The 12,061-nt window shown below is 40.1% G+C and overlaps 2 protein-coding genes across 2 annotated transcripts in view; one reads left to right on the forward strand and one right to left on the reverse strand.

The window, feature by feature from the left end:
• The window catches only part of shroom4 (shroom family member 4), an 80,981-nt gene extending 80,145 nt beyond the window's left edge, over positions 1–836 (reverse strand). The window contains exon 1 of the mRNA XM_039821773.1: positions 565–836. Within this exon, the coding sequence (XP_039677707.1) occupies positions 565–687 (123 nt within the window). The 5' untranslated portion in view covers positions 688–836. The remainder of the gene's footprint in view (positions 1–564) is intronic.
• A 4,411-nt stretch (positions 837–5,247) lies between these two features.
• bmp15 (bone morphogenetic protein 15) lies at positions 5,248–8,070 on the forward strand. Its single transcript, XM_039821771.1, is given in 3 exon segments — positions 5,248–5,762; positions 6,803–7,398; positions 7,400–8,070. Coding segments are annotated over 3 exon segments (1,362 nt in total). The 5' UTR covers positions 5,248–5,413; the 3' UTR covers positions 7,817–8,070.
• The last annotated feature ends 3,991 nt before the right edge of the window (positions 8,071–12,061 follow it).

The raw sequence follows: 12,061 nt of genomic DNA on the forward strand, positions 1-12,061 counted from the left end.
ACATTATGTGGGGTCTTTCTTTATTCATAAGACAGTGACAGCTGACAAACTACTTGCCCGGATATTTGCTTGAGCTTTAGGACAATTACATTTAATTCTCCGCAGGAGAGGAGGAGGAGGAAGGGTGGAACTAGTTGTGCAGAAGTCAAATATACAGAAGAGGATGCAGGAAAAGCGGTTTGCGCAGAGTTTAAGACTTTTTTTGCATTGGGTTGAAAAGTTTAAACCAAGGGATGAGCAGCCAAGCAGACTGCAAAGCACTATATGAATGAGAAAGCAGTCACAAAAGCCTAAAAAACAATAACCGCAATTGCTGTTTTGGTGGAGCTGAAGTGTTCCAACAACCACATCCTTATAAAATAAAATCCCTACAGTCATTTTGAGTGAAATACTATGGAAATATGAGACCAAAAGTGTTAAATATATACATAAATATTATACAAATTTCATGTAAATGTAACGTAGTGCAGTATAAACTCAGTGCATTAGAGACACTTTTAAGCAGTTTTAGCTCATGTAATTTAGATTGTCATACATAAATCAATAATGCCATGGTCAACTTACTTTAGTGATGATGAGTGGCTCTCCGTGCTCAAGCCCTCCTTTCAGCGTGAACCCCCAAGGCGCGCCCCCGCTCAACTGGACCTGAATGTGGTGGAAAGAGACGAGCTGCTCAACCGTTTCCATTTCTCTCCCTCCGGTCCGTTTGTTTTCTTCCCCTCTTTCTCTATGTGTCTGTTTATTAGCTTGGCTTGAATCGTTGCTAGCTAGCTAGCACCGGTAGCGGTCCCTCTGCTTCTCCATCACCGCTCTAACAACAACAACGAATGGATGGATGGATGGGTGGAAGGACGGAGTGAGTGGAAGAGGGGGAGGGAGGAAAAAGTTTTTAGCTAGCGTCTCAAGCTCGTCGACGTTATGACCAATGTGTCGGTTGCAACTTCCGGTCAAAGGTGTTTTAACGCTGACGAAAAGTAGACGTTAGCGTGTTTTTTGAGTTCCAATCTCGCTTGATACTTTATCACACAATTTTACCGAGCATTTCGTTTCATACTTTCTGCTACTGATCCGCTTATTTACCCCAAAAATAGCAGGTATAGCCCTTTTATTTTGACATTTAAATCAAATACTTCCGGTGAATTTTGCTAGCTCGACGGAAAAAACTTTGGGAAAACTTTGTGACTCGAGGTAGGCGGTCCCCGCACACTATTCGAACGGATTTGATTGACAGAAAGACCCACAAATAGCAAAGGCTCTGGCTGAACGTGTCCAATGAGAAGCGAGGAGCGGGGAGGGGCTAGAAGCGCAACAGGCAGGCTCACGGCGGCCACATTATTAGGTTAGGGTTAGGTTAGGGTTATTATTATTAATATTAACAGTCTATGGGCGGCCACTACAACCAAATAACAGTAAAAGAAGCGAGTGGCAGTCTTCTTCTCATTTGAAACATGAAACCCGCCACTTTGCCACCGACCCCTGCAAAAACTATCAACAGTTCATTTGATAATATGATGGCGAATGTATTTATTTACTTTACTTAGCCTAAGAATTTCTATTCTCTGCTACTTTATACTTATATTCCACTACAATTCAGAGGGATTTATTAGACTTTTTACTCAACTACCTTTGTTTGATACCTTCAATTATTTGCAGATCAAGATTAATAATACAAAATATAATCAATAAATAAAGTATGATGTGTTATTATGGATTAAGGTTATTGATCCTGGGGGTAAATTCACAAGCTACCTGTATATAAAGTCATTAATATTAACCCCACTTCCATCAACGGCAACATTAATGTGATGAACATATGAATGTATCAATAAATATAGTATTTATTATTCTGAAATGGGCTATTCTGCATGATGAGTAGTTTTACTTTTCTACTCAAAGTTTAAGTTAGATGCTAATACTATTGTACTTTTACTCAAGTAAAAACTAATTGAATGCCTTTACTTTTGACATAGTATTGCTACTTTTACTTAAGTAAAAGATCTGAGTACTTATTCCACCACTGTCAGGTACTGCACACAAGTGTACTTTTGAGTTACTTGCACATGAGTATTTTCAATTTCTATTACTTTATACATCCACTTCACTACATTTTAAGGGGGCATTATTACTTTTTACTCCACTCATGTGGTAGCTGACTTAACTTTGCATTTTGAGATTTTACATAATACATTGGTGCATGGTTACAGATTAAACTTCCCAACGCACAGTATGTAGCTTAATTTAAAAGAAGCTTCAACTTGACCAGCTACAACAGAACAGTAACTTACACATAATTGCATCAGTAACACTAATAGGCTGCATAACAATTGCATAATAAGTACATTTTGCTGAAAATAAGCATCTCTGGGAAAATTCTCAATTTTTTTATGTGAAAGCAAATATTTTCAAAGTTGTCATTCAAGCCCTGCAGTGTGAACAACTACAGTACATATTACTGCATGCCAACAACATTAGCCATCACGTCCCACACATTTCTAAACCCTTTCCAGTCGTACCAGTCTGCTTGTATGACCACCATATTTAAAAAACAACATTTAAACCAGCAGGTTTTCAAAAATGAGCCAAACGTACTGCTTGCAACAATATATTACTTATCCTTTATCTTTTTTGTAATGTGAAGCTAAGCTTTACTTGATCCCTAATGGAGCAGATCGCACAATGACAATTTAGGGACTTTATTTGGCTGACAAAAAAGTCTGTTTCTTGTTTTACTGTATGAAAATAATGCAAAATAGTGGAGTGCTCTGGGATTTGAAGTTAAGATTGTTTTTTTTGTAATTTTCTCTATGTAATGTAATGGCAGTCCAAGATTGAAGATATTGGTGTATTAGGCATTTCTTATTATTCATGTAACCTTCAGAGTGACTCAGGTATGACGCTGAGTATGTGTAACGTACAAAGCATCTCTGTTGTCTGTACTATTCAGAGAACAGGGACATCAGATCATGTTTGACCCTGAAGTTGGATAAAGTACAGGCTCTCACAGCTAGCCTCACTCATTTGAGCATACATGCACTTAATGTACGTGTGTTGCTGTAAGTCCATCTGCAGATTATTGAATAAATCTACAGAAAGACAAGTGTTGCCTAGTGTTTATTTAAAGAAGAATTACTGTCACAGTAATTCAACTTATTTCGGCCCTAGAAGCCCTTATAGGCATTCACTGCATTTCCCCCATAGTTTTTCCCACACTCTCCCGGCCTGCAGACTAAAATGATTGGGATTGTAGATAATCACTGTTGTGGAATGTCCCCATGCTGCAGTGCGTGTGTGTGTGTGTGTGTGTGTGTGTGTGTGTGTGTGTGTGTGTGTGTGTCAAGAGAAAGAACAAGTGAAAGAGGGAACACGAAGAGAATCAAAGATGTGAACAAGCCCAGACATCTCACTTTTCATCCAGACCACGAGGAGTTTGTTTTGGTCAGATCAGACCATCTTTTTTTTCCTTTTCAACCCTTTTTTTTTGTTCACAGAAACTCTGAAATGTAACATTTGGGTTGGTGGTGAGTGCTGCTTTCAAGTGAGATCAAGTTTGTGTTCAACAGCTTGTGTTTCTTCCTTTTCTTTTACAGAAACAGCGTGTCATCCATTATGCAGCTCCTCATGGAGAACAACTCATTTACCAGAAGACCCCAAAGCTCTCAGGCTTCAACTTATACAAAAAAAAAAAAAACTGCAATCAGAGGCTACAGATACAGTCTGGGAGGAGTCTGGATACAAAAACAAACCGAAAATCTTTTTACCAAAAGAACAAGATAGGAAAAAGTGGTGTAAGAGGTACTCAGATCCTTCACTTACATGTATGTAAAAGTAGAAATACCATAGTCTAAAAATACTCTGAATTCAAAATGTTACTTTAGTAGAAGTATCAGCAAAAATGCACTTTTTTATTAAGCATAAAGGTATTAACAAAAAGTACTTTTAGGTATTAAATGAAAAAGTACTCACACTGCAGAATGTGTCCTTTAAAAGTGTATTATCATAGAATATGATATTATTCTGTTCTTATCACTAACAACAACAAATTCAAATAAAACTATTTTCAATGTCAGCGTGGAGCTAATTGTAGATACTCTGTACTACTATGTAGAATAGTGCTGCATCATATCATATGTAATGTGAAAAAAGTAACTTGTAACTATAAAAGTCAAATAAGTGTAGTAAATAGTACAATATTTCCCTCTGAGATGTAGTAAAGTAGAAGTATTAAGTAGCATAAAATGGAAATACCCAAGTAAAGTACAAGTATGTCAGAATTGTACAGTACTTGAGTAAAAGCACAGTATTTCATGAAGTCAACACTTTGTAGATGTGTGTTTCAAATGTGTCATTCTACCACCCGGGGGCACCAAAGAGGGACATGTTCACCTCTTACACAGGTATGATCAAACGGCATCCTTTACACAATTCAGATTATGTGTCGAGCATGTTAAATTGTGTTGTTTTGCTTTTTTTGTGCTTTTAAATATGTGTAACCTCTGTCCTCTTACTTTTTGTGAACATGGAAATCACTGATCTTCCAAATGTAGGCTAAACTTTGATGGCAACTAAGAAAGACAAGTTTGCTGCTTATCAATACATTTATTTTATTTATGAAACAGCTTTTTTTTTTAAAGGTTTTGACAATTTTGTCAACTCAAGCAGATTCATGGAGTTGTACAGTTTATATGTTGAGCCTGCTTTGATAGTAAGTAAGTATTTTGCTTCTGCCCTATAGTTAAGCTAGATTTCTTTTATTTCTATACTTAGCAAAACAGAGTGGGACAACAAATCGCTTTGATTCAAATGTAGGTTATTAATTATTGGCTTGGTCACTTCTGGTGGTTGGTATAAAATCAACGTACACTGTGAATCAAAGTTACGAAACTTTGGGTGCTAAAACTTACAATCTCTGTTTCATGTCTGCATGACACAAGCTCAACAAAATGTCATCACATTAGACTACTTAAGGTGTAGAAATGTAGGCCTACAGTTTAGACCTGATCAAGAAAAGCACAATGTGAAGATATTTTAAGAAGAATAAAGTGAAGAGAATGTGAAATCAATTATACAATATTATATACAAAATGATTATTAATATTATTATAGTAGGACTACATTATTTAACAACGAGAAGGAATAGAATAGGTTAAAATCAAGATTTTGAATTTACTAAAATAATCTGTGCAATAAATTAATCACAAAAAGGGCCCATTTGACGCACTTTTACGCACCGGTGACGTGGCTTCACGCTCCTATCCCGAGGGGTTAATTGGGGTCACTTCAAATTCAGGAAGTTAACTGTCAAAAATGGCCAGTGATCAGGTGAGCCTGTAAGTTACGCCCTCGGCCGTGCAGATGGTTGCCAATTCTAGCCTCGTTGGTGGAGCTCGCTAGCACCAGAGGTTTTACAACGAACATGAAGGCGACCCGCACCAAACACGGCCTACTGCGCGCCTGCGGCCTGTCTGCCTGTTTCATCTTCCTGCTGTGCACCGGAGTCGTGGCCGGGCGGGAACTGGCCTCTCATCACCGCACGATGAAGCGCAGCCGTCGGAGCCATCAGAGCGCCAAGCACAAAGGAGCCCACCACCGGCCGCTCACGGAAGAGCAGAAAGCGGACCAGAACCTGCAGTTCATGTTGAATTTGTACCGGAGCGCGGCCGAACCGGACGGCAGGCCCAAACAGCACCGCAAGTTCGGCTCCAACACGGTGCGTCTGCTGAGGCCGTCGGCGTCGTCGGTGTACTACCTGCCAGCGTCCAGAGGTGAGATTCCCATTTGAGTAGGAACTCCATTGAAAGGTAGGCCGGTCTGCATTTGAAGGGATCTGTGGAGCTACTCGAACTCCACAACGGTTCAGAGGGACATGCTGTATTTAATAACTTCAGTTACTTTGCAGATTCAGATTAAGAATACATAATATAATCAGCAAATCAATAAATGATGAAGTATTCTAAAGATACGACTTTATTGATCCTGAAGGGATGCATACATTCATAAGCTACCAAGCAGTAGCCAGTAGGCCAATTTCAAATTGGGTCCACTTTTAACAGCTGCAACATTCAAATGATTAACACCATGCATACAATCAACCTAATCCCAAATTGCTTATTTTACATAAGTAGAAGATTGGAGTAGTTTCTGCCGGTTATTTCTAGCTGACTAACTAACTTTTGGAGACGAGGAGATGGATAAAACGACAGATGTATGACCTCAAGTAGAAGAGGATGTGATTCCCAACCTCTAATCTGTTGGCCTGTTAACGTTCCTGACACTGAAGCAACCTAGGCCGTTCTTTTTATTCTCAACTGATTTTAACAACCAAAAAAATACCCAGATCTTGAGGGAAAAAAAGTGTAAAAAGTTTCAAACTGATTGTCATACAGAATATCCTTCAGAATATAACTTCAGTTTATTTTTTTATTTTTTCTGTATTTTTATATTTTTGAATCGGATTTGCACCCGGTTTGGGTAGGGATTGGGAATATTGCCTTTCATCAAGTTTGGAGGGAGTAGGATTTAAGATTTTTCAGATATTCATTCCAAAAAATGGTGGATCTTACACTTCCCATAATGCACCTTGATGGTGTCTTTTGTTAGGCACTCCTTGCCTGGTAAATGCCCACAACAGTCACACTCAATGCCCTGGTTTGGAGGGGGAAAAAACCCACAAATAAATCAACACTCGGCATCTTGGGTAAAAAGTCTCTTTTTAAGATGGTGTGAGTCAGAGTGGGATTCACCACAAAAAGTCTAATTTCATGCTTTTTTTTTTTTAAATTTATTTTTTTATCTTTTCCTTCAGACAACCACTACAGCTTCACAGTACAGTACAACCTTGACACTCTTCCCTCGGAGCAGTTGATCAAAGCCTCTTTCGTCCACCTCAACTCTTCATCCTCTTCCTCCTCCACCACAACCTCGAGCGCCACCCAGGCCCTCAAGCTGTCGCGCTGCAGGGCTCAGATCAAGTCGCTGGGCAAAGAGAGCCTGGTCAACCTCGAGTCCCATGAGCGGTGGACCGAGACGGACATCACTGCGCACGTCCAGCAGGGGAAGAGCTCGGGCTCGGGGGCGCACCTGACCCTCACTGCCCAGTACTGGTGCACAGAGCCTTGGCGTGACGAAGAGGACGGCAGCCTCTCGTTGGGGTGGTGGTTTCATCCTCGAGGGAGAAAAAGATGGAGAGGTGAACCTCTTGAAGTCCCGTCTCTCCTTTTGTACCTGGAGGAGGAAAGGGAAGTAAAGGACTGGATGGGGGACTTGCTGGGGGCCGAAGGGGAAGACATCGTGAGGCGACTGGGGCATTGGCATCCTTCGGTACGCAGCCGCCGCTCCAAAGACCTTTCCTCTTCAGAGGCCAAAGACGCCTCGCTGGATGTTCTGAGGAATGCCCCCGCTTCCCTCCTCCTCCTCCTCCTCCTCCTCCTCTTCTTTCTCCATCTCCTCCTCTTCCCCCATCATCTCTGACATCCCCAACTACAAACCCAAAACCAGCACGCCCAAGAACCGCTGCAAGCTCCACTCGTTTCGCCTCTCGTTCGACGAGCTCGGCTGGGGTCACTACTTCATCGCTCCGCCGGTGTACAACCCGCGGTTCTGCCAGGGCAACTGCCCGAGGGTGCTCCCGTACGGCTTCCATTCCCCCAACCACGCCATCATCCAGACGGTCATCAACGACCTGGGGGTCGGGGACGTTCCCCCTCCGTCCTGCGTGCCTTACAAGTACATGCCCATGAGCGTGTTAGTCGTGCACAAGAAGAAGGTGGAGTACAGGGAGCTGGAGGACATGGTGGCCGAGTCGTGCACGTGTCGCTAAAGACTCGAGCAGACTTGGATATGCTTAGCACTGAGAGACGAGACTAAAGGGGGGCAGATCTGATGGGTCGTTTGTTTGATCTACGGCTTCGCGGCTATAAATGAGCTCGAGACGTGAAGGAGGGAGACTTTGTGGTTTCAGATCTTCACCATTCCTGTTAAAGCACTTTAAAAGGCAGCTGCTGAATGTAATTGGCCTGCGTGGCTGTGACTATGGGTTGTGCAGACGAGAGGATGTGTCTATTTACTGATCTTCCCCTTTGTTTGAATAATTGTTCTGTGAGCTAAAGCACTGTGCAGATTGGTGAATGTGTTTGCTATAGTCACTAATGTATTTCTACAGAGATAAAGGGAGCTGGTAAATGTGGAAGTATTTTTAGCCACCTGAAGGTAACTTTAAGTGGTAATTTAACTAAGATAAAATGAATTGAACTTCTACAGTAGCTAATAAAATTGATTAAACATCAGTAACTTTTTAAGAAAACTAATTGAGTAAATGGTTTGTAATATTAAACTGAGTGATTTCTCATTGGAAGACAAACGCAAGTCGAATCCATCTTCAATGTTTAACCTCAAACCACAGCCATCTAATGAATATTTGTTTTCTTGTGCCTGTCTGTGTATTCCTTTTTCTGTATCATTCTTTTTTTTTAAAAACCTTTTCTGTGTTTCACATCAGGGCTGCAATTCTCACAAAGAACCAGCAAAAAACAGCCTGTATTTGTGTGGTTAAAAAAAAAAAAACCTTAAAAAAAAAAAAAGATTCCTAGATATAATGTGTTTGTGGCCAATCTAAGAAAATAGACACTGCTAAAGTATTTTAATGGACGAGGGGTCGGCCTTGTTGGATGTAACTGTAAAGGCCTTGTGACGTCGCATTTTTGCTGTGTACTATCTGATATTTTTGCATTTTGTATGTATTTATGATGGGAGGGCTCTCCAAAAGCTTAAAAAAAACTAATGCTACTGGCCTGTCTTTGAAAACAAACACAAAATGAAGGATTAACAAAGGTGTAACTGTTGAATGCTAAAGAAGACAAAAAGGGTTGTAGTGAAAAGGAATGCAATTTTTATTACGAGTGAAAATGAATAATAAAATAAATGCATGTTTCTAAACTTAATTTATTGTCCTTTTTGATTGTTAGTGTATTAAAATTTTGTAAATGTTGTAATTTTCAATCTCAAAAGTTTTAAGACAACCCAGACAAGTAGTGGACTTTGTGGTGGTATTTTGTCATTTGCTGTATAAATATTTGAAGGGGAAAGTTTGAAATTTTGGGAAATAGTTTTAATGGGGATTTGATTAATTTCTCTCGGTAAAGTTTTGAAAAGAAAAAAAAAATGAAATTAACCTTTAATTACAGACCGGGCTGCAATGTAACCGAATAGGGCAAATGTGCATCTTCAATTTGGTCCACTTTTTTGCCACTGAAATGCTCTTATTTTAAGTGTCTGACAACATTATGGAAAGGATCCCTTCAGAGATAGACCTTTTAAACTTCTTTAAGATGTTTAACCAGAAACAGCTCTGAAGTCACTAGCGCTAAACCCACTACCCAATATTTTTAGTGTGTATAGAGCCAACATATTTTCATAGTTTTATTTTGTCGACTTTGAAGTGTATTTTACGATGCTAAAATGACTTTATTTACATGGAGTCTGGTGGGTTTAGCGAACGTAATTTCGCGGATGTTATGTTTAAAAAAAAAGGATCTTACTCTTTAACAAAAAGGTCGACCTCCTTAGAAATCCTTTCCATAATGTTGTCAGACTCTTGGCGTTTTTTCCATTACGTGGTACCTGCTAGAATATTAATCGGAGCCGGTCAGTGGCAAAACGAGCACTTTTGTGAACGGAAATACAAGCTGGACAATTGCCCCATTAACTTACATTGTAGCTTCTCTCGCTTGCTTAATACTGGACCAATGTCAAAGCTTGTTGTTTCCATCACTCACTTTGACACAAAAACAGACGAATATAGGGTTGAGGTTGAAAAAAACTGTAGTCATCCTTTTTTTTTTTTAAGATTTTTTGCCCATTTTTAGGCCTTTATTGACACGACAGCTGAAGACATGAAAGGGGAGAGAGAGGGGGAATGACATGCAGCAAAGGGCCGCAGGTCAGAGTCGAACCCAGGCCGCTGCGTCAAGGAGTAAACCTCTACATATGGGCACCTGCTCTACCAACTGAGCTATCCGGGCGCCCGGTAGGCACCCTTTAAAGTTCTTTTATATTATTAAAGGTACTTACATTCTTCACAATTATACCATCATGTCAGAAGTTTACATAGTAAAACTGCTGCAAGATGCCATTTTGGGATGTCTGCTGCTGCCACCAGGACAAAAAAACAGTTTTTTTCTCTATCAGGTACTAGAATGAAATAGTTTCAATACATTGATATAACTTGTAAAGAATTATCTTAAATTACTCAATTATTATGCCTCCGACGAATATGCCAGATCTTTTGGCCTAATAAGATCTAATAAGATAAAAGAGCATCACCAAGGAGATTACGCACAGATGCCTGAGATGGCTAGGACATGTTTTGAGGATGGAGCAGGACCGCATCACAAAAGTCACCTTAAGATGGACACCACCTGGCAAAAGAAAACCTGGCAGGCCCAAAACTACCTGGCGCAGAACTGTGACACAAGACCTGGAAAAGATGAACCTGTCATGGGGAGAGGCCCAACATGCTGCCAGGGACCCAATGCAATGGAGAGTGCTCATTGAAGCCTTATGTCCCATAGGGGATGAAGAGGAGTAAGTAAGTAAGTACTCAAATATTAACATACTTTTCTTTCATTCAAGCAATCATTTTGTACGAGATTGCTGTATAAATAGAGCCTTTATTTCTGAGTGAAGTTGTCCAATATAAACTGTTCAGGGAAGTGCGTTGTTGCATTGAGTCCAACAGATGGTGCTCTTAACTAACAACAAAAACGTCACAATTACACAAATCCTGAATTCAGCTATGGAACTGGATTGTTTTCTTCCTAGTTTTCTTGCTCATATTGTGTTCAATGAATGTGCATTGCATCCAGTGATCTCTGTGGCCTGTGCAGTCAACATTTAGTTTTTTGTTTGCCTCTTACTTCACCCTGACCTGACTATCAGGAGAGGCCTTTGAGAAAGGTCTTGTGGGAGAAAAGGTCAAACTGGAGACAAACAATCGAAGCAGATAACTGATGCTGATAACTGCGGATGCCAAGGTATTGTGGTGGGGGATTTATCTCTATTTTCCACCAGGATTTACACGTGCAAAAAAGCTGATATGGAGATGCAAGGACGTTTTCTTTAAAAGCAGTTAAGGAATTCAAACTGCAGCTTGTTTTGGAGTTTTAAAATGATAAAATAATACTGAACAAAAACAAGGCATCTGTGGGTTAATAACAGGCCGCGTACAAGTGACAAAGGCTGGCAATTGCAGTAAAAGTGTATCTCATGAGAAGATTTATAAGAAATAAAAGTTTAATTCAAGCACAGTCATGAATATTCTTTTATTTTGCCCGAGGCTCTGAAGTGCTGATCTGTTACTGTAATATTTTGATTATAGTGACTGGAAATCCTCAGTTTTACGGTACCTCCCTGACTGTCTATTTCCTCAAAGGATTTCATATGCGTGTGTCCTTCTCATCCTAATCTCTGCTGACAGATGTTGTAACGTTCTGAAATAACACACAAAAGCACACTTTAGCAAGACTGATTCCCATAAGTGGCACACAAGGATGTGTCACACTGGGAAGAAGTGTCCTGTTCCTAATCAGATTAGACAGAGAGCCATAAAGGTCAGTTATTGCAGTGGGAAACATCATCTTTTCAGTTCTATTACGGGATCTTGTGTGGAGAAAGAAAGTGTGTGTGTGTGTGTGTGTGAGAAGTGTGTGTGTGTGATAGGTGGTGAAATGAAATGAGTCAGCCAGAGAGTCCCACAGGCACAAATGTGTAAAATGTATGCTGAGTCATTGCTTTTATTTGCCTTGCAGACGTAGGATTGATAGATATTAGCTTTAATCTGAGACTCTCTGCTATCCCAAAAAACAAGTAGGCAGAATGTGTCCACATCTTACATTCATACATGTAGATCTGCCTGGTCATATCAACCCAAGTGAGCATTATAAGGCTTTAAATATTTGATTGCTAATGATGTGTTCAAATTTGTAGACTTTAAGTTTGCTTCGTCCTGCAGCAGAGTCTAAAAATGCACCATCACCCTGCATGTCCTATCAGTAAACTGGGCTTATCA

This window comes from Perca fluviatilis, chromosome 14 (genome assembly GCF_010015445.1).
Source record: "Perca fluviatilis chromosome 14, GENO_Pfluv_1.0, whole genome shotgun sequence".
NCBI classification, from domain to species: Eukaryota; Metazoa; Chordata; class Actinopteri; order Perciformes; family Percidae; genus Perca; species Perca fluviatilis.